Genomic DNA, 27987 nt, shown 5'->3' on the forward strand with positions numbered 1-27987 from the left:
CCAGCGATGTAAACAAATAAAATATACCACAAATACAAGAAAGGGGAAAAAGTACTTGGATTTATTCATATTTTCGGAGGGGAATGGGAGAAGTACAACAGCGATTACTGAGAAAAAAAAAAAAAGGAAACCGCAACAATGTCACTTCTGGTGCAAAGAGCAACCTTACCTTCCCCAAAGGCATCTGCCATTTAAAAGCCAAAGGGCTTTGCAAATTTTCTTTGGCAAATTCAATAAACGCTCATCCTGAATTGCATTTTTGAAACGCTCATACAAAAATACTGACAACATTTTCTTAAACTTCCACAACTTAAAAGGCAAAGTGAGAGGGAAAGGCATTGAATCTTGGAGCTACAGGAGGATAGAAAGGGAGGGAATACAGCAGTTGATACAGCATTAATAATTCTACTTAAGCTACCTGCTACATGTTAATATAATATTCATACAATATACCAGATATGTCCCTTTCTGAATGTCTTAGTTTCACCTCAGGCTCAGGCATTCACCAAAAGTGTAACAGCTCTTTTGTATACAAGACATTTTTTAGTCATTTTCTTAGAAAAGATAAATTAACATGACAAGTGACATTCCACATTTATGACTGGGATGTTTGTAGTGACACCACAAGTTCTGTGGAAACAGCTCTCGATCCATCTGATTGTTCTAAGAAAACCATTTGGGGAAAAAAAATGAAGAGTAAACACCTGCACCTGGCACTGTGAATGAAAACAAAATATCTGGTGTTTGGCCATTTTGTTCCAGTTTGGGGAAAATGAAGTGTAGCTGAGGCTACACAAAGTGCAATTTAAACCAAAAGGACTAATAATTGTGACTTAGGTACTGGCATTTGCATTTCAATCAGTTGAATTTTCACACAAAGTGAATATTATTTGATTTCAATTTAAAATACCCCTCAACTTTTATGGCTTTCTGTGAAGAAACTGTCAAGTACTGTTTTCTGCCTTTGATACAATAATCAATAACAGTCTTAAAGTTGCCAGAACTAGTTTCCAAGCAGATGTGAAAAGGCAGCTAATGGGAGAAACAGCTATTTTTCCATTTATATTTTAAACAGAAAAACCATTTCCATAAAGGAACGGCAGCTTCATAAAGCAAAATTATGTTAGATCTGCAGAAACAAGATTCCCACCCGGTCCCCCAAACTATATTATATAAATTTGTGTCCACATTCTGTAGTTCTGTACTTAAAACCAAATTTTCACTCGAACTGCTATTGCACTTATGTCAAGAAATAAAAGGTTTGTGCAAATCAATAATGTATCTGGCCACAATATGAGACAATGTCTCATAAAGGTTCTCGAAATCAGATGTCCCAAACACTAATAAAAATAAAACTCTGTATATCATCTTGAATATAATAACGCTGCTTTTCTGTCTCCGCCTCCTCTGGTCTCTCCTTTGACACTCAGTGTTTTGGGTTATCTTCAGTATTCCCTGTTGGACACAAGAGATTTTTGAACACAGAACCACATATGACGAAGCACTCTAAAGTGTATAGGTGATTGTTTATTACATACCTGTTGTGTCTGTGTGGGAGTCAGATACGTGTGTGATGGAGAATCGAGAGACCATGAAACGGTTAACTGGAACAGCAACAGGTTTAGGAACTTCGGGTGCATCTGTGATAGGAGTTTGTGAGGACTCGGGATCAGGAATGGGGTCAAGTGAGGGTGGACATGTCTCCACAGAGTCCTCATCTTCCCATTTGTAATTTTCATCTGTGTAATGTTAAAACATAGTACATGTTAGTGTCGTCTACAGTGACATGAAGACGACACCTTTTAGCTAGAGTGGCTGTGACTGTTGGCATAAGTTTTTTACTGGAGATTCTATTCAAATGGAAATTGGTGTTTCCGGTCAGAGCCTTAGCTAAAAGTTTGGGATAAACAAACCAACATAATGGCATTCTTAGTGCATACCCTCCGCTGAGTTGTTTCCCTCTGTTTCTTTAGAAAAACAGTGAGCATCGTCAGTTGGAGCCTCGAGATCTGCGTTTGACATTTCTTGATGACTGGGCTCCGCTCCAGTGGGAAATGAGCAGTCAGCCAGTTCTCCAGTAGGACTCTCCTGAAAATTACATTGTTTAATTCATAAACTCCTCAGAAGTCAATATGGTACAAATTTGATACGTTAACGTGCCATACCTGGTCAAACAGAAACACCGTCACGTCGTCAAAAAAGGATACCGCTTTTTTCTTCCTCTCCAGCTCCTCACAGAAGGACTGGGTAAGCATGGAGGGCATCTTCAGGAGGCTGCGGAGGTGTCTTGCCCTGCTGCAGTCACTCACCACTACCGGCACTGTCCTGAAATCCTCTTCGCTCTCCTCGCTCTCTTCATCTTGGATGTTGTAGGTTCTCAGCTCTTCATCAGACTCACTTTCATCAGAATCATCTTCATCCTCAGCCTCTTCCAGCGGAGCTCTTACGTCTTCACCACAAAGCTCCAACAATGACGAGGAGGTGGAAAGGTCCTGAGGGCCATTGGATTCCTCCCACAGGCTGTCGCATTCCTCTGCGTCGATGTCCTCAAAATCCTCCTCATTTATTCTCCCACCCTCCCTTTGGTTTTCTTCATTGACATGACTCTGTCCAGGCACCTCTTCCTCCTCAGTGGATCCCTCAACATTTTCATTTTCTTCACAGGGTTTTTCTCTGCAGTCGGAGTGGGAGCAATGAGCGACAGATGAATGGACAGATGAGCAGCTTTCTGCTCCCCTGCAATCCTCTTCATGGTTTGCAGAGACTTCCAGGACAGAAGAGGAGGGCTCTGACCCACTGAGGGAGTTCAGCTCAGATGCAGGCTCATTCCCCGAATGTTCATTGTCCAACCCCAGATCATCAGCAGGAGCAGCTTCTTTGGTGAGGCACCCACCCATCTGTGGAGGAAATGGTGACAGCATGGACAACTCAGGTGTTTGAATATTGTTGGGTATGTACAAACTGGCCTCTGAGAGATTTGCCAAAACACAACTTTTGAGTTGTCTCAGGTTTGTTAAATTCCTCCCACAGGTTAGACTGTTTTCAAGAGAATGTTCACCTGCAGTGTTAAAAGTATTATCAGGACCATGTTTCCTTGATTCTGCAAAGAACCCGTTGTCTTCCTCTTTGGGACTCTTGTCACTTTCTACGTCATAGTCCGAGAAGTAGGCTGAATCCCTGTATTGATTATCAACAAGGCTCTTTACATGTAGCTCTGAGGTGATTGTTGAAGTGCAGACACCCGGCCCTAAACCAACATGTAGCGCAATTTCGGATTCTCCACCCAACCCAGGGCAACTTTCACCAAGTGGATCTCCGAGCTCTTTGAACATAAACTCTGGAGATTCATTATTTTCTGTGTCATAGCCACTGTCCAGAGATTTGGGCAGGATGGGTGTGTTGTAGGGATCAGGGCTGAAGGCCTGGTCGCAGGAGCTTGCCACAGATGAAACTACACTAATGGCACCCAATGCATCCGAATTCACCTCTGAAATCTTTTTTGGGCTGAGGTCCTCCTCCTCAACTTCACTGAGGTCAAGGTTGAAGTCAGCAAAGATCCCTGACGTAATATCGGCCATGTCATCTTCCTCATCCTCACTGTAGTCACCAAGTTCAACCAGGCAGCTGCTGGTGTCCCTAATGTTTATTACTTGTTGCTGGTTTCTGCTGCTTTTGGACGGTTCTGAATGATTCAGCCTTAAGCCACTCAGACTAACAGATGTTCCAGCTGAAACTTCCTGCCAGATGTTGCTTCTCTGCATATCAGACAAGATCCCTGTTTGAGCAGTCTGAGGGACAATATTTTCTTCACCAGTACTACTGCTATTCTTTCTTGGGCCGATAGGAGCATTGCTGCTTTGAAAAATATCCAAACCTGGAGGCTTCTCCTCTTGAGCCGACTCTTTGTGGCATATCTGGATGTAAGAGTCTAAACCAACAGACATGCACAATGCACTCCATTCAGGGCCTTCTTCGTTGCTCCTCAAGGTGCCACAAGGCTTAAAACTTTGGAAGGTTCTCGTGGTGTCCTTGGTCAAAGCCCATACATCTGTTGTATCAGGTTGAACAGCCTCACAGTTGTCATTCACACTGTCTATGTTTCTGCTGTCAAAGCTGTTGTTGTTGGCTGAACGGTTTGAGATCCAGTTGGTTTTATCCTCAACTTCTCTACTTTTCCGTCGATCCGATTGCAGATTGCCATCATCATCTCCTACCTCTATATCAAAGTGGTTTATAATGGGTAGCGTCTTTTTGAGGGGGCCCAACATATCATGGCAACTTTCGTTGACTGTGCTACGGCCTGTGTGTGGTTCAAGGTATGGATCGCAGAATCCTAAACTGGGGCTGCTGACAGCCTGGGATAAACTGCGTGGGTTTTCTAACATAGCACGTGTATGAAGATGGTTTGTTTGAATCTCTGGTGTATTTTTGAGGGGAGAGGATTGCTTCTGTGTCTTAGGTGGAGGTGAGTCATCACAATAGATTGCGTTACTGTTATAAGACAGAAGTGAATTGTATGAACAACCTGACTTCACTGGACTGTTGTTAGATGAAGGGCTCAGCAGTGGGTGTGCGTGTAGTTGAATGTTGGGACTTGAATCATTTGATTTGGTGTTGTCAGTGGTGGACCAGTAAGGACCAGCTTTGTTTTCAGATGACAACCTTCTGGTAGCAGATTCCAGTTCTGAACAATAGTCGTCAATGCCATCATCAATCTTGATGTTGCACTGGACAGGTTCTTCTATACGAATGTAATACTCACTGCTAATAGAGGGGCTGTGGGCACTCAGCACTGGAACGACACTGGTGTGTTCTGATTCATAATAGGATGGGGATTTGCTTGATGTCAGACTGTCAGCCTTGCAACCCACTGAGATACTCCCTGTGTTAGAATAGTAAATATCCTGGTAGTGTGGGTTCTCCTGACCCAGTTGCCCGCTGGTGGAGGAAGAGCAATAAGGCTGCTCAGCTCGGCCCGGCTCCCACTTATACTCAAAATTGAGTCCATGGCTTGTCTCGGTGACGGTCAGGAGGTCATCCCCTGTGTCAGAGTGAAAGCTGTCAGAGAAATGCTCCAGGAGGGGGAAGGAGGACGAGGCAGAAGAGGCCAGCTCCGCTGCCTGAGTTTGGTCTGCATTGGGGATGTTAGCAGGGGTGGGAGTGAAGACCAGGGATGCGGATGCAGCTGTGTGCGATGTGCTGCCAAGTAAATTGGGTTTCAAGGCATTCCAACGTTGCTCAAAGTCTTCCTCAGCTTCACTTGAGCCTTTGGCACATAGGTATGTGACCAGAAGGTGCACTTCCTCACTGCTGGGCCTGAGCTCTGGCTGCAGCCAGCAGAACTGCATAACTTCATACCTGAAAAGGTACAAAAATATTTCAGATTCTTACCAGCTTATCAACAAAATTAATGGGATCCTGGATGAGGAGGAGTTAAAGAATTGATCCTAGATAAACAGCTAAGCAATTTAAAGAGAACCTCAGAGGTCAGCACTTTGCAGCTACACCTGGCATTTATTTACAGCTCTGGCCAATAACTTACAGGGTATATAAGGAGGGTGCAGTATGGTTGCTGACTCAGTAGAAATATTCTCTGTGTGTGTCAGTGTAGCTTAGTGCCAAATGTCTTTCTCAGAGAACAACAACAGTGAAAAATTAATAGGCATAAACAATGTTGAGCTATCTTGCAGGTAAAGATGGATGAGGTGATTTAACTCTGCTTTATATGCCAGGATGGTCATAAAGAATAGAAAGACGATTGATCAGTTGCTCTCACTTTCAATGAGAAATATAACTGCAACAGTCAGATACAACAACAAAAAATGGCTGTTAATGAAACAATTGGCCAGTTAGGCCTAAAGCCTGGTGATGTTGAATGTCTAAAGTCCTAACATGTCTAGGGATCAATGCTGTATTTACCCTAAATGGGTAAATAGTGAAATCATGTCTCACCAGCGGTCATCCAAGGGGAACTGCAGCTGAGGTTTCGGTAGCTTGAGCTGCTGCTCCTTCACAGCATATGTCAACACCTGTCTGTCAGAGTAATGTCTGTACGGCTGGTTTCCCAGCTCATACAGCTCCCATAAAGTCACACCCAAAGACCTGGAGGAATGGAAGAAATGGAAGTCAAGATGCTTGATGCTGCAAAATGAAAAAAATATATATATAATACAAACAAGGACAAAATCAATAGCAACACAGTGCCACAAAAAGTATGTTCTTAGTTGAAGAGATCATCAGTTTTTGAATTTTTATTACACTTACAGATGAAGATTTTTCTTTTATTATTAAAGGAGCTATTGAAAAATACAAACTTTGAGGTTATTTTTTTATTTGAAGTGATTCCAAGGAAGAATGGTATGGCATGTTTTATTGCCCTGATTGAAACCCGAGAGTATTTAATCTTGAAGTCCGACTGCTGGCTCAGCATTCTTTTTTAAGATTTTGTAGTACATAGGAGAATTCATATTTTCAATAAGAACGTTTCAAGATTCTTTAGTAGTAAAGCTTTTGAATTTATCCATTTTACATTTGATGTTTAAGTTTGATAAACTAAAGCATTTTGAGACAAATAAGCAAACCCAGAAGAAATTTTTAAGGTTGGAAATAAATAAATTCTTATTGTTGAAAAATAAAACAATATTAGAAGGAAAAATACCTAAGAATGTTGCGTAGCCTTAATACAGCTACATCTGTGACCGTATTCTCACCATATGTTGCTGCTTTTGGTTTGATCAACAACCAGCAGGTTTCCATGGACTTCATCTATGAGTTCTGGTGCGATCCAGCGCAGAGGCACCCAAATCTGGTCTTGAGTTATGAAATAGTCATCCTGCATGAGCAAACATAGAGCATGAGGTTTATGAATGGAAAGGGGGTAAAAAGTAAAACAAAAAGGTATATTTGATTATAGAGCTGACCTTATAGCGGCTATGAGACAGCCCATAGTCGCCGATCTTCACAGACATTTCTGATGTAAGAAGGCAGTTTCGCAGGGCCAGGTCACTGTTGTGCCAAAGAAATACTGAGATGAATTTGCATCAAGTGTTGACAGACATCTTTTGTAGAAGTCTATTGTTAATTTTTTGTTTGTTTGTTTGTTTAAACCTGGTTGCACAAGCAATGAAACATTCAGTCTAATCTCACCTCTTTTACATGTCGAGTTTTTCAGCGTGGCGGTCATGGCAAGGAAAAGAGGTTCACCCCCAGCAACAAAATCACTGATGCTGGAGTTTGTGTGAAGAACTCAGGCAGCACCAGGATGTTGTTGCAGGAAGAGACCAACAGGGGGCACACAAAGCCTTTGATTTGATGTTGCTCATTCAGTGCAGTAAAAGCAGGTTTAATTGTTTAGAGACTGGGACCATTGTTATGTACCTGTGGATAAAATTGTATTTATGTAGGTGGAGGAGTCCTGAAGCAATGTCACAAGCCATTCTCTGCAGGATCAAGGCGTCTGGAGTCTCGGAGTCCGTAGCCCGACAACTGCCGAGGTAATTCTTAAGATCTCCCTGAGAGGAGGAAGAAAGGAAATGAGGGTTTTAAGTGTCCAGTCTGTTCATGATTACAAGTGATGCAGGGCCAAAAATAGAAATAAGATATTATATATATTAGGGAGCAAACAACATTTTACACTAAATTGTTTTCATACCAGAGGACAAAACTCCATGACCAGTAGATAGGGAGTGACCTCTGAACATTGCGCCAGGCATTGCAGGAGTGCAGGATGCTGAAGGGTTCTGGCACAACAACAAACACTTAAATAGCACCCATTCTAAGAATAAATAACATTAAATTGAAGCTTGTTACTTTTCATGGCACTGACCGATATGATTGGGCCTCTTCTAGGAACTGGATCTGGTCCTGGACGCTTGCACTGGCTTTCAGCTCCTTCACCACCACCTGGGTGGTGCTGATGCCTGCAGTGACCTCCCCCAACAAAACCTGTGGGATTATGGAAAGAAAAAACAGAACAGCCAAGCATTTTTTTTTTCAGAGACAGACTGGCAGTGGGTACATAAAGAAGAAACAACATCAATATAAAGCTGCAAAGTTTAAAGGTGGAAGAGGGAGTGGTGTGAGGAGAAATTCAAAAGCTGCAGTAAGATTTTAAACTGCAGGAAATCCACTGTAACTGTGAGTTTCTTCTCATTTCTCCCAGAGTTGACACCCTGACAGAAGTGCCACAGATTGTCCTTGGCCTTCTGAGTTGCATATCATTAACTTCACATTCCAGAGTAAAAAAACATTAAATGTAGTAAGAACAGTGCAGAAAATAAGTCAATTAATTATAATCAGGCAGATGAATCAGTTTATCTAGACTCTATTAGAAAACTTTATTAAAATAAAATAAGAGAAACATATTACCTTTCCAAACCAGCCATGACCAATCTCTTTCAGATACAGCAGACTATGGCGGCCAATATCAGAAGATTTCAACAGCTGTACTGAAAAGGAGTAACAAACAACTATCAGACTGGACAGAACTGTATACTCTACTGGTGGATTTGACATGTTAAGTAAAAAAAAAAACTGCCATAAAAATTTTTTATCACGAAGTAAAGCATTCACAAAAAGTTTAGACGCGCAAAATAAACTCAACATCCAGCATCTTGCCTGCAATTGCTACACAGGAAGCACGATTTTGCACATTCACATTTCTGGTGAAATGAGTTACCTCCTTGAATCCTCATGGTTCAGGAAATAGAGGTGTCCAGGGTGAGTGTTGAGATGATAATGACAGCGAGACGGAGTGGCCAGCCACTCTCAGTACTGTGATGGGGTCTGAGTCCATGACCCCAACTGAAATGGTGCGCCGGTTCAGAGTGTGAGAACCAAGAGCCCGATGCCCCAGCTCCTGCCCCAGGCATCTCAGCCCCCTTTGTGTGTATGTGAAAGAGATCCCAACAGTCTCAGTGTGTGAGACAGCCTCGGCAGGATTTAACCCGCCGGGCCCTCCAACAGCTGAACAAGCTCACCACTCTGCCTCCCTCCATCTGCAGAGCGCTCATCCTCCAACTGGAACGTACACACAAACATGCACACTGTCCCCCTCTAGGGCTTTCCAGCTGTTGAGCAAATACTGAAATCCTTGATTCCGACACAGCGCCATACTGAATCTACTTTAAACATCACGGAAAAAGAAGAACCTCTAAACCAATCTACCGATGGTTCCTTTCTCCCAGCACGCAGATTTTCTGGATAAGCATCGAGCCCGGTGTGACCGTCACACATGTTGGCTGTATGCCGTTTGACGCAGAAGCTCTGGGTGCAGCTTCAAGTCATCCAGTAATGACATAAAATCCACATAATGCCCCCCTGTCACCAAGGACAGCAGCATTCCTCAACTGAAGATGAAACAAACACAGCTCTGTCCAATGCAAAAAAAAGATCTCTGTCATACACATTCACCACCCCTATATCAGCCCCCCGCCCTCTACCCCTGCTCTTAGGCCCTGGTGCATGCCACCAACCTTTCCCTGTCTCTCTTCATTCTGTCACAGACCCCTCACTGTATTCACCCTACAATGCCAGTCCTCCACTGGTGCGTTCCGCGGACGTTTTAGCCCAGCCTCGCGCTCCCCCACTGGTCAGCCGGCTTAAAGCAGTGCTATTGTTCAGTTCGCTCACTCATACGCTCACGCTGTGTCTCCTGGTACCTAGTCCACCAAGCAGACACACACACATACACAAGGCCCATTCTCTGCTACAATGCTGGATGGAGGTTGACACAGTCATAACAGACTTGACACCTCACTTCACGACCACCTCAGCTTACTGATGAATCTCTGCTTCATGAAAGAGTTGAAGAGCACAATAATTCAAACGCTATATTATTCCTAACTTGGATAGCATGACGCCGATTGTGCATTTGTGTCCTGCTCATTGCATTCCCAATGAAGATGGTACAATCGAGCCTTGTAAGATCTGTGGGATGGCGGAATGAAACAAGCTCACACGCATACTTCGAGGCATCTGTCGAAAAGCATAATTTGATCTCTTGAATAAAAGATAAAAGCAACAAATTGGACAGCAGGGATGTCAGATCAATGCGAAACACTGAGCCGTGTATCCATTCTGACTTATAATTGATCTTTGCAGCAAGCAGCATTCATATTTTTTGTACAAATTGTTCAACAAGCATTTTTTAATAGTAATTACAACATTTATCAATTTATTGCACATGTTGTTATAACTGGTAAATAATACCCTGGCCCTTGCTATTATGGTTTTGCTAATTATGTGTGGATAACTAAACTACAATCATTGACTTTATGTGTATAGATTTGTCTGATTCACTTGAAATACCTATAAATGATACACATTTCCTTTTGCATTAATCCTCCAAGAATCTAGCAGTAGCATTAAGTTTCACTGTGTTTACATGATCACCTTCCTTCTCCTTATTCTGAGGCTAAAACAATCTTTCTTTCACAATCTCTCCTTTCGCCATTCGTTCATTCCTCGCCCTGCAACACCTGCACCAATCACACAGCCGTCGCTACGAGGGACAGAGGCAAGGCCGTGGATTGGCTGCGAGCCCGAGGCTGCCTTGTCCAATCACTCTCCGTGCTCTCATCCTGGGATACCGAAGAGCAGCAGCTACAACCTTTCTTTCTAACCGAGCCCAGCGCAGCGCAGACAGCCAGTGAGTCATGCAGGGGTGAGACAAATCGAGGATGTGCCACATGCTGACACAGAAATGAACATGCACATTTTAACTTGAGACAGGATGACCTGACGAAATATAAACAGATGAAATGAGAAAAAAACCCAGATAAAACTATGTCATTACATTACACAAAAAAGATGAAGTAGAGTCATTTACACCAGCAGATGATTGCATTTATTGATAATTTATTCTGCTGCACATTTCTAACAAAAATAATTACATATGGGAAAATACAATGAAAAATTCAAAGTTCACGTTCTAACATTAAAGATTGGTCTACAATGGTAGAATGGCTTTTTCAACAGTTTGACTTGAGACAAATACTATGTGTATCCTTCCACAAACTTTGAACAATAGTGCACTTGAACTTTGGCCTATTTTTCCTGTCAGCACTGATGTGACTGAGTAAGGTTGTAAAGTGCATTACAGCCTTACTCATTCAGTGTTTCCACCTCTGCCTTCACATTTTCTATTGAACTGAGATCAGGCTTTTGCATAGCCACTCCAAAACACTGACCTGCTTTTTCCTAAGACACTTTGTAACTCATCTGTCTGTATGCTTAGGGTTCTGGGCTTGCTTTTCAGCAAGTTGGTACTGAGTTTGAATCAAAATCTTGGATCTATTAAATATGTATATATATTTTCTGAAAAATTGTATTTCTCTCATCATTCTGGCATGTGGCAAATTTAAATAAAGTCAGTGATACTAACTGACTTGAAGCAGAAAATGTATTGTACTTTTATATTTATGCACTGAATATAAATGTTGAGTTTCAACTGTATGTACAACGATGTTCTGTTGAGAGGAAATGACCTCCTCCATTAGTAATTAATGTCAAAAAGGCTTAACTAATATGTGGTAATCACATTTAGGGAAAAAAAAAATGTCGTGACAGTGTAGTTTCTTACTTGATCTGCCTGGCTGCTTGGAGACAGGCAGGGAGACCTCAGTGAGGGGAAGGATGTAAACCTCGGGCCCGTTCTGGGAGGAAGGCGAAGCCAGAGCGGCGAGGTCTGCCTGGTACTCTTCTCCCTCTGTGTTTTCAAATTCCTATTGCGAGGACAGACACTGGGATTAGTCATCTGCTCCCAACGAGCGAGTGGGAGACAATGGCTCAACTGTCGAGGCATTAAAATACACTGAGGCACATTCACCTACCCATATACATTAGTCATGTAGATTGTGGCACACATTAAGATGCTCACATACTAATACAAATGAATATTCAAACTGTATAAACAAAGACTTTCTTTAATTTCATTAGAAGAGAAGTCCAGTGAAAAATACAGTGGACAATATTTTAGCAATTATCGTGACGCTTTTCGTAAAGGATTTTCAAGATTTCACTGATAAATATCAATAGCACTCAATGTGGACTCATGAAAAATGTAGCATATGTGAGTCATGGACAGATTCAGGCAACTTGACTTCCTCATTGCTGATTGCTGTGGGCTGCCTCACACAAGACCTTCACAGTGCAAAACTAAATATCAAAGTGGTTTACTGATATTTAGGAAAGCAAAGGTACAGTGAAGTCAAGTAATGGCAGATCAAATGTAAATACTTGTTGAGAAGCTCAAAACCTGTGTAATATGATATCAAGCATGAACAATAAAACATATATTTTATGTAGTGAAGGAGGAGTTAATTTGACTGCAATCTATGCAGGAAATTAAGCCTGGAAACCCAAAATTGTATCATAGATAATGCTTGAATTTTCAAAAAGTGATATATTTTGAACATTCTATATTTTAATTGCCTTCTTAAGGATAAATAAAGTTTTTTTAATCGACTGGACTGAAATTAACACTTTGTTTGAATAAACTCTTTGACTTTTGAAGGCAGTTGGTCTGGATTTTATTCGATGGTGTTGGAGTAAAATAAATTAAGATGCACACCACACCACAAAAACGTTTCAGATATTTCTTTGGAAAAAAAAAAAGAAGAGAAGATCAAAATTTTCTTCGACTTTGCATTTTCATGCTACATTTGTTTTTGTAAAATCCCATAAAATCCCACTGAAATGAATTGAGTTTTGTTGTTATAACACGACAAAAGTTAAAGCAGTGTGAATACTTTTACCAGACCCCGATTATGACATCATGCCAAACCAAGACTGCAGTAATCTTTTACTGTGCATTGGATAAAGTATGACTAACCTTTAAAAAGAAAAGGTTAACTGTCTACTCTACATTAGGAGAAGGTAAAGAGAGAGTGATCTATATTTAGCCACCGCAGAAAAATGGCCTGCACATCTCCCCTCCACTCTCAACACACATACATATGCAGCAGTAACGTTGAAAAGCTGCCAGGCTCTCTTGCTCCATATCGCACCTATTTCTCTTTGCTCTTTGTCTGATTTATTTCTAAAACTAATATTCCTGCCACTCGGTCCACTGCAGTGTCCTTGTTCGCTAACCATTGTGCAGCAATCCCATCATAATCTTTCTCAAACCATATGGGTTCTTATTTGCTACGTCAGCTTCACTGTTCGATGTTATGTCACACTGCACAGATAACTCAGGCTTTTGTCATGTGTTAGAAGACATACAGCTGCATCGCTTGTTCATTTTCTGGTTTTCTTTACAGCTCTGGTAGATACTAATGTTTTTCTTTTTCAAAGTCCTATTAGAGAGATGGAACTATATTGTTTTTTCTAATTTGCTAAATATGTTTTTTGTCATTTCAGCCACTTTTGATTTCATTGTGAATAGATTATGTGCCTCATTAGGTAGCAGCATTTTAAAGGAACCACATTATCAAGATTAAATAAATTTTTGGTCTTATAAATCTTGTTTGATTTGAACTTGAACTAATAGCGCAGTTGAACCTCAGTTACATTTGCAAATGTGCAGCTTTGTGGCGCCCAAGGTGAGGGTATCAGCAGACACTAAATTCTTGGTGCAGCTTAAAGCTGAAATTTCTCAAGGTACACTAACAAGCTGATTCACAGTAGAAAATCGGCTGTTTTTCACACACACACACACACGCACACAAAATCTTGCAATTTTGTCTATTATTACAAAGTTATCCCATTGCGTCACAAATTACGCTGTCAAAGTAAACAGTATCTTTACATGGTGATGAAGGTTTTCTAAGTTTAAATGAGGTGTTATTGATCCATTTAGAGGCAGAACATATACGTATTTATGCAAATGTATGCAAGACACAGTAAGTTCAAAATGAATCCAATTCTCAAAGACCAGTGCAAAGTGCATAGGGATGGCTAATGTGAAAAATGTACCATTTGCTGAAAGCCGGTGGAATTTGCAACAAAGGCATAGAAACAAAAGAAAAAAATTAAAAATAGTTGCAGGCTTTGAAAAGAAGAGCGAAATGTCACAAACATTATTATTAATCATTTCTGTAAGGTAAAAATACATGATGAAGACACTTTCAGTTCAGCTTTATGAATATGTAAATAACAACCAGAAATGACAGTTAAAAGTGGCTTATTTATTCAGACGTATTTAATTGCAATCAATGCGGCATATATTAATTAAATCAATCAAAGGAATGAATCATCCAAATGTTTCTGGAATTAAACGATTTAGAATACCATCCAGATTCCTCCTGTTTTAGAGTGAAATGATTTTAAAACAATATTGATAAGTAATTTAATTTTATCAAGACCTCGATCTAGCACCATTTAGCTGAGTGGAGACATTTATCTTTAACATTTTCTCTCAGGGTCAGAGCCACTCTTGATGTCCCAAAATATCTAACCACATGATCCCTTCAAAATTACAGCACATATTGTTAGTATATTTGATTTAGAAGAGGGTTGGTTTTTGAAAATCTATGTACAGCAGGGCTGCATTCAAGTATGTGAAGTCATCCATTTTGTCTGTGGTTAACTATGTGCAGCCATAAAGTAAAACTTGAAGCAATAGCAGATTTAAAGATAAGCAGGGAAAGTAAAAGGGGAAACTGGATAAGAGCTAGTTGGACTACAATGGAATATCTGGACAGCTCAGCGTGTGTTTGAGTGGCTAAACGTGCGCGCACAGGAATGTGTGTAGGTGCGCTTCTCATTCAAGACGACCATCTGCCACTCTCCTCTGAGTGAAGTGTGAAAGGGAGCACCTGGCTGTGAGTCAGCAGTGCGTAGATCCCAGGAGAGCCTTCAGTTTAGAAAGCACTTAACACCCAGCCACACACTGCACGCTCCAGTAGGAACACAGTGATGGAGAAGAATAATGAAGCTTTTACCACAGCGCTGTCCCACAAAAAAGCACAACTTACAAATAAGCTTTGCGGAAAAGAAAATGAAGTGTTGGAGCTATTGGAGTATTTCTTTTTAACTTCTGCTTCTAATTGGATGCACTTCATTCTCACAAGCAGGCCTGTTTGAAGTAAATGTAGTTTGAAGCTTTGACTCATTTCTCCGGAGGTGTCTATGAGCAAAACACTGAGTCACAAACAAATGTTTGGTGGCCAAATGTTCACTTTAAAGACTGAAAGATAATATCACTGGAAAAATCAGCAGTGCCATTTTAGCAAGTGAAACAACCTGTCCTGTATAAATGACCTCTTTGAGCACACTAGTGGCACATGTGGACTAAGAACATGTTATCATTCAATCATGAAGTTTGCTTCTCATGTGAAGTGAACCACACACCTCTCAAAAGATAAAACAATTTTAAAGAAGTAAAAATTGTATTTCAAAAATAGCATTTTTTTTTTTTAATATGTCCATTAACTTGTCAATAGATAGTAGAAAAATGTTTATCGTTAATATAGCAATGTAAACTTTTTACAATTTCTGACAAGCTTTTTTGAATAATCCCACTCATATTTTTGAAAAAGCCTCTTCGGTCAGTGGCTCCCAGGCCTCCTTACTATCACTGTAATCTTTTGGGTAGATATTTATTTGAGATCATTTAACGTTTGTCCAGTCTAAGGTCCAGAGAATGAAATAAACTCACATCTCTGTCAAGCCACACAGTTAATGATTCAGTTAATGACTCATAAAAATAGAGATTCATGGATTATTCAAAGTTCTGTATTAGAAACTCAGATTAGTTTGAAAAAGTCAAGTGTGAATCAGATTACAGCAAAACAATATTCATTCAATTTTTATCGAATATGATGTGTTTATATGTCACTACAATAACTACCTTTGATTAAACTTCAGATATATTTAATATTTAAGCATTTAAGTTTTTCTTACATGTGAAACTCCTCACCACAAACACAAACAGTATTCTAGAGATTACGTTCAAACTTTATCCATCTGTAATTTTATGAAATAGGCATAATAAACTGGCATATTGCCAAGACAACAGCAAAGTGCCTAAATAGGTATTCTGTGAGGTTTGAACTCGTGATCTCCTGCATAAGGTAACAGTGTCTGGAGGAGCCATCTATTCACTGGGACAATGCTAACAGAAAAAAAAAAACATCAATGCTCTTTTATGAGGTGTTAGATTACAGGATCACATCTGGAGAGGAACATGCATATGAAACATAATTATAGCTTGTTATTTTTTTCAGGGGCTGGAAACAAAATGAATGCTAAGCGTTCTACTTAATTGGCTGCCCTGTTTTTGAATTATAGTTTGGCACCAATGGAAACAGCTGCATAGTTACGTATATTGTGCTGAAAATTTTTTTTGCTGTTGCACACAGTATTCCGTGAAAAAGTCAGCGGAGAGATCTGTCTTCTCCCCGATGAAAATATTTAATCCTGTATTTCAGACTGCAAGCTGATTTGTGTTAGCAATCTTAAGCTAAGATGCGGCTGCTAGGGTTGTGAATGTAAGTTATCCACTCTAAGCTCCATTAAAATGCATGAGAAAATGGACTTGACAAAATTAAAAGATATCTAAATGCTAATTCGCTGTAGGAGCAGCACTTTAAAGGGGACATTTGAAATTCTTTGTACATGCAGCATGTTGAGAGATTCTGCTCTGGAGACTTCTCCGTTTTTAACAGTGCAAATTACTGCTAGGTCTGATCTCATGCTAAGTTTGGTGAACATGTTTGACACAGTGTGAGTCGCTCATGCTGGCTGTCAAAGGTAACAGAAACAATGTATGGCTGTCTGGGATGGCTGTGTGTGAGAGGTTGGGGCGGTTGCACGGGGTAGAGGGGGGGGAGGTGTCTTGCTTACATCGCTTACACTGAAAGAAGGAAGCATTGTAAAAGATTTAGAAGGTTGGCTGTTTCTGAATGCTGCAGATCAATAATTAATTCTTCTCTTAAATCTCTTTAAAATTCAACTGTTTCTCTCTATTTCTTTTTTTCCCTCTGTGTATCTCCTGTTTTAAATTTATTGAACACATTAATTATCACTTTACTTAAACCTTTTCACATACTTGTCATTAAATATGTGAAAACAAGCAATAAAAAAAAAAAGGCATAATTTTATATCCATGCTTCCAGCCGGGGGCAGCAGAGAGCTCACCTTAAAGCCAATGTCTCCCTTCTTGCAGCAGAGGCAAGCCAACATGAGGAAGACAAACGTGAAGAGGCCGGAGAAGGAGATGGCAACAACCGCCAGAGACGAGGGCCAGGACAGCTCGCTCAACGGCGCCCCGTCTGCAACGTTGGAGAGACATGCAAGTGTTAATGGGTTTGAAGCATCTGGAGATCAGATGGCAAGCAGAAAAGCCACGCAGGAAATTAAAAGCTAAGTAGAGATAAAGCTGATTTGGATAAGCAGAGATGAAATGTACCAGCTTGATAAAAGAATAAACACTCGTCATTAATATGGATTCAGGTTCTTATTCTTATAATAGTCACTGCAGTCTGAGCCATGTAGAGAGAAAAAAAAGCTACTAAAGTAACCCATAAATTCAATTGAAGCCTAATATTTAATAAAAGAGTAGTTCATTTTTGCTTTAGTGTGATGGATGTAGCTTTTGCATTCCGATTTTCATTTTTCTTGCAGCAATAAACGGAAATCTGATTTGCGGCAACTGCTTTTCACTACCATCCACATAAAGTTGTTAAAAAACACTTCTGTTTAAACGAACTGTATTTTTTAAGAAGCTCACATTCACAGTCAGCCTACTGTGCATCTTTATTCATTTTCATTGCTTCACAGTTTTTACCAGACATAATTTCCAACTATCTAAGACATGGGAAACACATGTGTCAGATTGCCATTCAGCCAGACTATGAGGCCAGATGTCTGAATTTACAGCACAAAGACAAACTCTGTTTCAGTTAGAAACATAAAAACAGAGTAAAAAAAACAAAGAGGAGGCTACTCACTACAGATTATTGAAAGGTTTTATACTCTCTGACCTTTTCTCTTATTTTTATGTTGAAAATGTATTGTTAGGTTGGGCATCTAATGATTGTAGTTCATCATGTAAAAACAGGAAGGTAATGAAAGAACTCCAAACCTACAAGGACACGGTCCTTCACTTAAACTTAGGCTCAGGTAAGAACTGTGCTTTAAACATAATTTTGACCTTTATGTAAGAGTTACACAGAAATTGTCCTTGTTATAAGTTTTGAAGTCCCATAGGTACCACAACAAAAATAAAGAGACAAGAGGAAAAGATTAGTTGAAAACTTAACATCATCCTGAACACACCATCCATATGATAAAACATGGTGGTGGGAGCATCATGCTGTGGAAATGCTTCTCTTCACTGGGACATAGCATCTGGTTGAAGTGGTTTAGAAGGTGAATAAAACTAACCGTAGGAAAATTATTTAAAGAAAACTGCAAAAGACTTGAGTCTGGGGCAGGAAGTCCACCAGCAGGGCAATGAGCCTAAAAGTACAGTCAGAACTGTAACAGATCTATAACAGATCAAAACATATGCACAGAAGAATTTTAGAATCTAGATGTGTAAAACTAGTAGAAGTATGCCCAAAAAATATTGCAACTGAGACTGCCGCAAAAGACGGTGGTACTGTGCAGCACTGATTAAGTGTCGGCTGAATACAAATGCATGGCACACCTCCTTAAATCTTTATGGAATATTTTGTGTTGGTCCAACACATAAAGTGTCAAGTAATATATTAAGCTTGTTATGATGTGAAACACTTTGAACTGCTTTGCTGCTGAAATGTAGTATACAAATAAACTTGGAAACTTTTGCAAGGCATTGCAGATCACCTTTTTATGTGTGAAAACCAAACACATGCAGAGACAGAAAGAAAACAAGCCCGGATCTCCACCATGTACCTCGGCGACAATAGTCTGTGAGGCATGTGAGTGGGTTGTTTCCAGCTCGGTGGCTGAGACCCCTATGGTCCTGGCCCATTTGGCTGCCGGGAACACACTGTTCCAGACCTGACAGCTCCCACAGCCCAATCAGCACAGCTTCAACCCAAGCCTGACCCAAAGGTCACTGCCACAAAGCCTCTTATGTATGAGACTGGCATACACAAAAAACTGAATGCTGACAGACATAAACATGCTCCTACCTGAAATCTTGCTCCTGAAAGTGTTGCACATGTGGGCAATGATCAGATAACGTATCACCTTGGCAACATACTGATGGCCAGGAAATTGATTGGCTTTAACAGTGCGATAAACTTCACCCCTCCTTTCTTCCTCCCTCCCTCCCATCTTTCTTTCATCACCTCTGAAAGACAGTTAACATTTTGCCTGTTTTTGTTCCCTCTTGTTTCACTCTGGTTGCAGCGGCAGCTTGACACAGATTAGGTTTTTCCGCAAGTGCAAGAGTTTGTAAGATGGAAAAATGAAACTAAAGCCAGCAGTATTCTTTCTAGACCCAATGCAAGCCCTTCCACAAAGTGAGAGTGTGAAATGAGATGGCATGAAGCAAAGAGGTCAGCTTCCATTTTTCACTTAACCAAGCAGCTTGATGGAAAAGAAAAAAAAAGGTTCCTAATCTTAGACAAACACTTTCAACACAAGTTGTTGAAGCTTCAACAAGTTGTGTAATTTATTTTAAGTTCACAAACACTATTTTGTCTGTTGATAGTAAAACACTGAATCTATACATTTATTAAGGAGGGAATAAAGAGGATGTGTATGGTGCAGCTGGTGTAAAAGCTTCAATAAAGCATGCTGTTCATAGGGCAGGGAGGGAGCACACAACAATTAACATATATATGGATGTTGCCATTTCTGGAACTGGCTGTTAAAGTTGGCTGATGTGGCCTGAAAGAGCTACAGTTAATTGAAAAATAGATTTAAGACATTGTCCTGATTTTCCTCTACTGATTATATTTTCACAAAGAAGGTATTGGCTTGAAGAAGTTATCTACCGTGAAATGTTGTCAACCCTGATTTAATGTAACATTAACTTTTACACCTCTGCAGTGAGGACGAATCCATCGATGAAAGAAAGGTTCAAATACAGACTGTAATTAGATAATTGACATTCGTGGAAATTGGCAGCTAACCCAAACTTCAGCTTTTTTCAGTGTTTCCAGTACTAGCATGCAATGCTGGTATGTTTATTTTGTGTCACTACTTGTGACAGAAAATTTCTCCCTTGAGTTTTCAAAATATCTTTAGAAGTAAGTCTTGTAAGTATTTTAATCTTAACCCTAGGCATAGGTTTTAACATAGCTGAAGCAAGAAAATAACTTCTGACCTCATTTTTTTCCTCTTACCAATCAAATAAACAAAAGTTTGAAGGTTCTGAGACCCTAAGAACCTATAAGTTCCCCAGCTAAAGAAATAAAAATGTTGCAGACCTGAATTTATTTTGTGATTCTCTGTATATCAAAACGAAAAGTCTGAAAATGGGGACAATATGCAAGAACCCTAATCATGTTCTCTTGATGTCATGCTTATTGGTGCAATAGGCATATATACCCTCAGAAATATACATCAGCCTGCTTTGCATGTTAAAGTTCCAACAGATGGAACAGCATATTGACTTTTAATTCACTATAGGAAAACTCTGTGCAGGTTCTGCAGGGAAAATCTAGGGGAACCGTTTTTATAAGTGTGACCATTTGAAGAATTCATCTTTCTCTCTCCCTTCCCCACTCCCTCACGTCTCCTTTTCTTTTGGGGTTTATGAACAGAGTGACGACCCTGGTTCCTCCATAAATATCTGAGAAGCCCATGTTACATTACCAGCTGCACAGAGAAATGAAAATAAAGCACTTAAAGCTCAGTTCATTCCAGCTTTATTAAAATGCTGTCTCTGGGACTGGGGAGAGAGAGATGAGTTATGTCCCAGCAGAGAGGAGGGCAAGAGCAATGATGTCACCCTGCCACCTCCACATTTCAGGCTGACAATTAGGGGGAGGCTGTGGGGCAAATGGCTGGATGACAAAAGGTTAAACTTGCCGGCTTCGGTAAAGAAAACACTAAAGGATATTAAAAAAAGAATAAAGAAGAGCATTTCTTTTGAACTTTTCCAATGTTTGTCATGCTGCAACAGCAAACTTTAATGCACTTCATCAGGATTTAGAGCACAATGTAGTTTTGCAATTATGAATCAAAAAGAGGTTCCCAAAAAATCTTGCTTGTCTTTGTTCACGCTCTCTCATAAAATATATTGCAAACATTACTCCTTCAGCAGTTATTTAATCAGTAAATAGTTCCCTATGTGTTTATGTTGCTCTCAGTAAAACTACAGCTGCCCCGTGAAGGCAGAGGTTTGTTAGAAATTATCGCCAGACTGAAGAGCAATATTGACATATTGGCCCACACATGCCATGGTGAACTACAGTTCCACCATCTTGCAGTGATGTGTGATATTCTTCAGCAGAGAGGAGTATGGGTCAGAGTTAATAGGCAGATGGCTTGAGTTAAATGCAAGGTGAAAAACATCTAAAACATGGTGGAAACTTCCATCAGGATAGTGACCCTAATTCATGTGTTACAGTGGCCCAGTCCAATTCCAGACTCAAAAAAAAAATAGCAGAATGCTTGGCTTCATTTTAATCATATTTATGCAGAAATAGCATATATAAGGTTATGAAAGCAGGAAAAAAACACTAATAACCTATTCAAGCATGAGCTGCTCATGCTACGTCATGAATAAAACATTTCTGTGCAACTAAAGTAATTCAACAGTGGATCTTCATCTGCTCCTAAAATGCATAAATGTGATGAATTAATCAAATATGTTCCTAATAAATGCAAACATTAGGTGAAGAGAAAAAGAGGACTTTGAATATAGAAGGTTTACACTGAGCAGAAAGAAGCGATTAGGACACTTTCACACACACAAACACACGCACACTCACATCAAAGCCAGTGTAGAGATCTGAGCATGTGTGTGTACACCAACATAAACCCAAGCAGAAAGAATGATGTACTGCTTTGGCCTGACCGTACGCCCTCTTTTGTACCTTTAAATTGGTTTTGCTTTTGTATGCTTCCTGTGTACGCATAAACACATCGACACACGAGGCTGTTCTTGGTTTTGATGGAGGGACCTGCAGAGTAGGCACCGAGCCAGTTCACACATAATACCAATCAAACTGCTGTGAGAAATAGTCAGGCGAAGAAAAATGGTGAGGAAGACGGTGCCGTTCCACATGCATATTAAGAGTTTGGTGAACAGGATGCAAATTCAGACATGCACAGCACATCTCAACTCACAAACCAACTCAAATCATATTATACAACACACCCACACAAAATGGTCTACTTACTAGACTTTTTCAATACTACAAGGACATACATGCACATTTGTGGTTATGGTTAACACAAATGCAAGCACATTGTAAATCCTGCTGTGTAAATGTCAGAGAGAAACTAAAAGAGAGAGCTTAGTAGAGAAAAAGGCTCTCTTCATCACTCCAAGAAGGCTTTTACATTTAGGACAGTGCTTCAGGGGCAAACATGCTGCTCCATCTGCCTTAGCTGGGCAAACAAATACATGACATAGTGAAGAGAAATGTTGGGAAAAGTGGTTAGCTTACAGGAGAAATCAGATGAAAACATAGTGGGAATGATCCATTCAGAGCAGCTACAATACTTGATGAGTGATGCAGTTGATGCGCAAAGACAAATAAAAGCAACCAGAGATGTAGAAAAACATAGCGAGACCAAGGAGGACATAAGTGTAACAGAGAAAGCAGAAGGATGATAGGACCGTCAGAGACATCACACTCATGGGGCACTCAGTGACCAAGGGGAGCAGAATGACATGATTAATGGCTGGATATGGTGTTCTCCACAAGCTCACTTCCTCTTTTACAAATCTCAGGCACTCTGTAGAAGGCTGCAGATGGGAGAGGGATGTCCTAGCCTGCAGACAGCTATGATGACTGTCATTAACTGGGAGTGAGAGTTCAGGATTACCAGCATCACAGGACTGTCATGCTGGCAGAAAGAAGGGATACAAATATTAACTCAGTCTGCACTGGTATGGCAATTTGTAGACTCGAAAAGCCAATTTAAAACTCTCAAGACCCTTGTGTCTAAAGGACTTCTTTGGTAATATTTTAAATCAAAACCAAATGCAAACAAAGGCGAATGTAGAAAATGGTTAAATGATGAGATTAAAAAGGAGTCAAGATTGCCAGTTGCACTATCTAAAAATAAAATTAAAACTACAAAAAGGTATTCTTTCTTTCATCATTGTTTAGTCATCTCACATCAGGTGAAATACTCAAATATACAAAATAAATAAATCAACTATCTACTTAACAAATATCAAGTCTTGCTTAATATTTCTGCAGTTAGTGTGGAAAACAGCCCTTTTAAGTAACAGTAAATAAAGAATTAGCTCAGATTCAAAGTTCATGAACAGATAACATATTGAATTATTGCTTGGCATAAATCTAATTTAATCTCCTGATTTAAACGATAGTTAACAGCAGCACCGTTAATGTTGTGTTATTAGCTTAGAAGTAATCAATATTGAGGTGTAACGCTTTTTGTGCCTGAATGTTAAAGATCTAAACACAAACATGTTTTCCAGGCGTTGACTAAAACTAACTAAGCTGAAACTAAAGATAATGTCTATTGAATATTTAAATTTGAGTCTTTGTCTTTTAAGCTGATTAAAGCAAATGCCACATGATAATCAGAATTATTTACAACAAACCAAGTCAAATACAGCAGCACACAAATCAAAGTAAGAATAAGATGCAGTCTGTGTTTCTGTGTTATCAAAAATGACACTTTTGTGTTTCACGTTATACCATTTATATTAAAGTAGAAGTCCTATAAGGCATGTCTTACAGTCACGGAGGTACAGAGTTTGCCAAGATAATCACTATTCACTCATATATTTGACAGAGCAGGGCTCTGAAATGACATTCCAGAGCTCTGTTTATACCCCAGGCAGATAAACATAAATTAGATGCATGTGCAGGCACTGGTCTGCAGATGACAGAAGCATTTGTGCAAATATGCACTTGAGATGAACTTAAGACGACATTTTGGTGAGACTCTTGTGTTACAAACAGAGCCAGTGTGTGTTCAAATGCGGAGATGAATGCCTGTGAGTGTACAATTTTGAAAATATAAGCAAAAATACACACGTTGCATGAAAAGGCCTAGTGTGGCTAATATGTGTGCATAGATTCATTACATATGGAGTGATAGAATGTTTTGTTTTTTTGGTGTTTTTTTTCTGATAGTTTTAATTATTATGACTTGTGTCGAGTGAAAAGTTAAATTCTTCTTAGAAAAAAAATGGGCATTAAAAAATTACTTTATGACAACAATCTTATTTCATGTCCATGTTGTGGCCTATATACCATCATGAGCAACTTGGAAATCATGAACACTTCAGGAGCTCCACATGTGGATCCCCCCTTACTTTTAAGTCCACTTCGCCCAACCCCTTCAGTAGGCTGGTATGTCTAAATTAAAATCCAGTTTTTATTGATCAAATATAGGACTGTGACATTCTGAGAAAATAAATTGTGGGTTTTCATTAGCTGCGAGCCATTAGGATGTGACTGCCTGTTCTGATCCCGCTCCAACCAATCAATACTACATTTCCAAGTGTCTTCTGCTTTTCTAACCACTGTGTGTTTCGGAGGTAATTTCTTCTCATCGTTAAACCTACCCAAGGTTCATCAGTAATACATCCAAGCACGCTAACCATTCCGGTAACGTGATGTGAGAAAGCTCAAAATTTTAAACCATTTGGAACACTAGATAATACAGTTCTTGAGAAGTAAAATACCGTGTGTTCATCCTCTTGAACACACACAGAGAGGAACAGCAAGCCTCCAACATCTGCAGCACCAATGAAGCCAACAGCCACCACATCATTACACACACAACACAGGGAGGAAACATTGAAGGTTTCCCCTCACTGGCTAAATCCACTTCATTCTTATCCCAGAGGCAGGCTTACGCAACTGAAGTGCTTCGTGTTACACATGGATAGATGAATAATCAAACAGTCAGCGGTGGAAGCACTGTCTTGTGCTGACCAAGTCAGTGGGAGGAGCTTCCCATGTAAAATATCTTTTTCTCTTGGGATGTTGCTAGCACCTTTGGTAGAACCTGCAGCGACGTTTCCATGATGCCGAACCCCCATGCAGGCCTTCCTTGCCTACCGAATGATTGACAGCAAGAATGTGTTTCATATTTTCTTGTCTGCATCAATGTAAAATCCACACATGTCATCACTGCCACCTCCAGGCATCATAGGGGAGTGCTGAAAAATGGACTCCCATGGTGCTCCACTGTTAGCTTACTGCTGTAACACAGTTCTTATACAGGTCACTCTGATGTTGGTTTTGTCTTGACAGCTCTCTGTGTTAATATGCATCACAGTGGGAGCTAGGTTTTAAGATAAGCTTCTTCACAACATGTTTATGAGCTCTCCGTGGTGCTGAAGTAATGGTGAGCCAGGTGCTGGCTAAAAAGGGTGCAGATTCCACAGACATCAAATCCAATTTCTATCCTGCGAATGCTGACGAAGTCAGAAAACCTACACCGCCACGGCGGTGTGCCTGTCCCTGTCAGCTTGCATAATGCCCCAAAATGTGACGAGGACCTTTCCTCGCTGTTGTTTTTCACAATCCAGAAGTAATGTGCAGAGGTAGAGCACACTCTGTCCTCTCACAGCCTGCGGCGCAGGGAGGAACTGCAGCTGTGGAGGTTAGGCGGAGGGGCGCAAAAGTTCAAAAGCCACACGTCTGAATGTGAGCTCTTGAAGTTGAATCAACCCTGAGTTCATGTGAAAATTTGCAAAACACACAGGTGAACAATACTGTTACACTGCCAGGGCATTTTTCTCATTGAGATGAGGAATGAGTAAACATCTGTGTTATGTTTATATGTCTACATTTTGGGGGGGGCAAATCTGTCAGTGCCACTTTAGGTGAAACTCCTTCAGTTTATATAAATGCATCTCAGCAGTTTCCTTTTAAACATCTAAAACTATATTTCTTTGTGTTTCTCTGTCCTCTTCCTCCCCTCAGAAGGGGCCGGCCCTCTCGCGCACACCCCCTCAATCTCCTTAGCAACATTGATTTTAAGTCTAAACACAACGCACAGCCTCAGGATCTACTGAGGTGCTGCTTGTCTTAGAAATCTAGATTATTACTTTCTTATATCCAAGAATTATACACCATCTTATTTGTGGCCTCACATTCCTTCAATATATTTAGCCTAGTAAAAATTTTCCTCTATCTGAGTGAGAGAAATTGCTGCATATCCTGGTTGGACTTTTTCCAGACCTACAAACTCATTCAGGAAGACAACAAAAGGAAAATTAAATTGAAAACAACCCAGGAGAGTCATGGTTAGCTGGTGTTTTATCTATAATTGAATTAAGAACCACTTCTGCAGTAGGACTGTTTCACATGGGACTCTCCTCACAGGCAGGGACAGCCAGCTCAGCATCCACGACCTGCTCGTTTAAACAGGGAACCAACAGCCAACCATTTGTTTAGATTCAAAGCTTCCAAATGGATTAGATCTTGACCTAAATATACATCTATTCAGTACAATAATTGCTGCAAAGACACTCAGTATGCACACTGACCAAAAATTCAGCAGGCAATTTGATTTAATTGGAGCCCTTGTGACTTCTAAAGAAAGGCAGAAAAATGGACAGGCAGGTAGAAGGGAGAGGAATAATTGGACTAAAGGGGATAAGAGAGCAACCAGAGAGGATAGTTTGGGAAGGACAGATAAAGCTTGAAACTTGAGAGTCAGCTGAGCTCACTGTCATTTGTATGCTCAGCACCACTGCGTCCAGTGCAAGGACTCTCTTTCGCCCTGTTAACATGTGCACACGGTTATTCCAGCCTGAGCCCTTTGCAGCCAGTGTGTTAGGGCTCGTCTACCTGCTCAGCAGTCCCAAAGCACTGCAGCACCACCTGGGCTCATGTCTGCCAAAGATCCCATCACTGTGACATCTGGGGGGGATGATTAAATGCTGCATTGTGGGCATCGAGAGGAGCAGTCACCTCAGACAGTTGAACCCTCCATTTAGCATGCACAATCCTGCATAACAGCATTGTGCACGAAGCGCGTGTACACAACTGCACAACTGTGTGGGGACTGTGCAAATTCAGTGCAGATACAACTTTTAACCCTCTTGTCGCTGAGCTTTGAAGGCCTGACAGAACAGGAGCATCTGAAATCATCTCCATTATGCAGGCAGACTGAGGTGCTTCATAATCATGATGAGGCAGCAATGTCACACCAGTGACTGAAGAAAAAAAGCCCAAAACAAATATGTCGCATCATTCAACATATTAAGATGACATCTATCAGTGCGTGAAATTGAGAAGACGCATGCATCGGCAGATTGATAAACGCCCTTTTTTATTATTTGATTCCTACCTGTATCAAAGTGGGAACTGAAAGCGAAGCTGGGATTGAAAAACGCCGAAGACATGACAATCACTTGAAGGACAAACAGCATCCTCCTCACTGCGCTGCAGAAGACAACAAGTCTATAAACGAACAAAAAAAAAGGGAGAGGGGGGGGAGAGATGTGAAGGATAAATTCCTGACTCAGGGGCTTTGGAGATTCAAATGACCTGAAGAAGAAGAAGAAGAAGCTGTAAAACGCCGTATTTCTTCTTCCATCGCACCTCGCAGAGAGAGCTCCGCTTCGCCTTCAGCTCCGGCACGTTTGCAGACAGATGTTGACAGCGGTTGTCATCGTTACTACTGTTATTTTTAATCGCATCTATTTCTGTGACAGCGGCGTCCAGTTCAGCGCATCTTCTTCATTCAGAGCACGTAGACGGTAACCAGGTGAAATCCGCTGATTTCTAATCAGTTCTCTGAGTAAAATCCCCGCCGTTTCCAAAGATTCAGTCAGATCTCTGATTGCGCCTCTTTTCTTTCTTTTTGTTTGTTTTTTTGTTTAGAATAAATCTCTGTTTACATTTTGGCCCAAACGAGCTGCAAGCCTCCCGCTTTCTGACTGGACAGCCGGGTCGTTTTTGGAGATGTGACCGTCACCGTTGCGTATTTGGG

The 27987-nt window shown here is 40.5% G+C and overlaps 1 protein-coding gene across 4 annotated transcripts; it reads right to left on the reverse strand.

The window, feature by feature from the left end:
* Positions 1 to 45: 45 nt before the first annotated feature.
* aatka (apoptosis-associated tyrosine kinase a) lies at positions 46 to 27987 on the reverse strand. Of its 4 annotated transcripts, XM_055035917.1 has the most exons (15): positions 27597 to 27987; positions 27343 to 27455; positions 17083 to 17216; positions 11582 to 11723; positions 8368 to 8447; positions 7826 to 7944; positions 7652 to 7739; positions 7378 to 7511; positions 6921 to 7005; positions 6711 to 6832; positions 5953 to 6102; positions 2166 to 5358; positions 1941 to 2088; positions 1539 to 1739; positions 46 to 1455 (listed from the first exon to the last, which is right to left on the reverse strand). In XM_055035917.1, exons 2-15 carry the CDS (start codon positions 27422 to 27424, stop codon positions 1427 to 1429), a joined length of 4707 nt encoding a protein of 1568 aa, XP_054891892.1. In that variant the 5' UTR covers positions 27425 to 27455; positions 27597 to 27987; the 3' UTR covers positions 46 to 1426. The 4 variants fall into 4 exon arrangements, with proteins under 4 accessions (XP_054891892.1, XP_054891893.1, XP_054891894.1 ...); XM_055035918.1 differs by lacking the exon at positions 27343 to 27455 and having other exon boundaries at positions 27543 to 27987; XM_055035919.1 differs by lacking the exons at positions 11582 to 11723; positions 17083 to 17216; positions 27343 to 27455; positions 27597 to 27987 and adding an exon at positions 8678 to 10723.

Source organism: Poeciliopsis prolifica, unplaced genomic scaffold, assembly GCF_027474105.1.
Source record: "Poeciliopsis prolifica strain line A6 unplaced genomic scaffold, Auburn_PproV2 SCAFFOLD010, whole genome shotgun sequence".
NCBI lineage: Eukaryota > Metazoa > Chordata > Actinopteri > Cyprinodontiformes > Poeciliidae > Poeciliopsis > Poeciliopsis prolifica.

Bases quoted from the DNA above. Each gene is read 5' to 3' on its own strand.
- aatka (XM_055035917.1), bottom strand. From the start codon at position 27,424: ATGCTGTTTGTCCTTCAAGTGATTGTCATGTCTTCGGCGTTTTTCAAT. The intron at 8,448-11,581 runs GTAAGAAACTAC...ACTCCTTTTCAG, and splicing joins CAAGCAGCCAGGCAGATCAA to TACAGCTGTTGAAATCTTCT. The intron at 6,103-6,710 runs GTGAGAATACGG...CCATTCCTCCAG, and splicing joins ACCAAAAGCAGCAACATATG to GTCTTTGGGTGTGACTTTAT.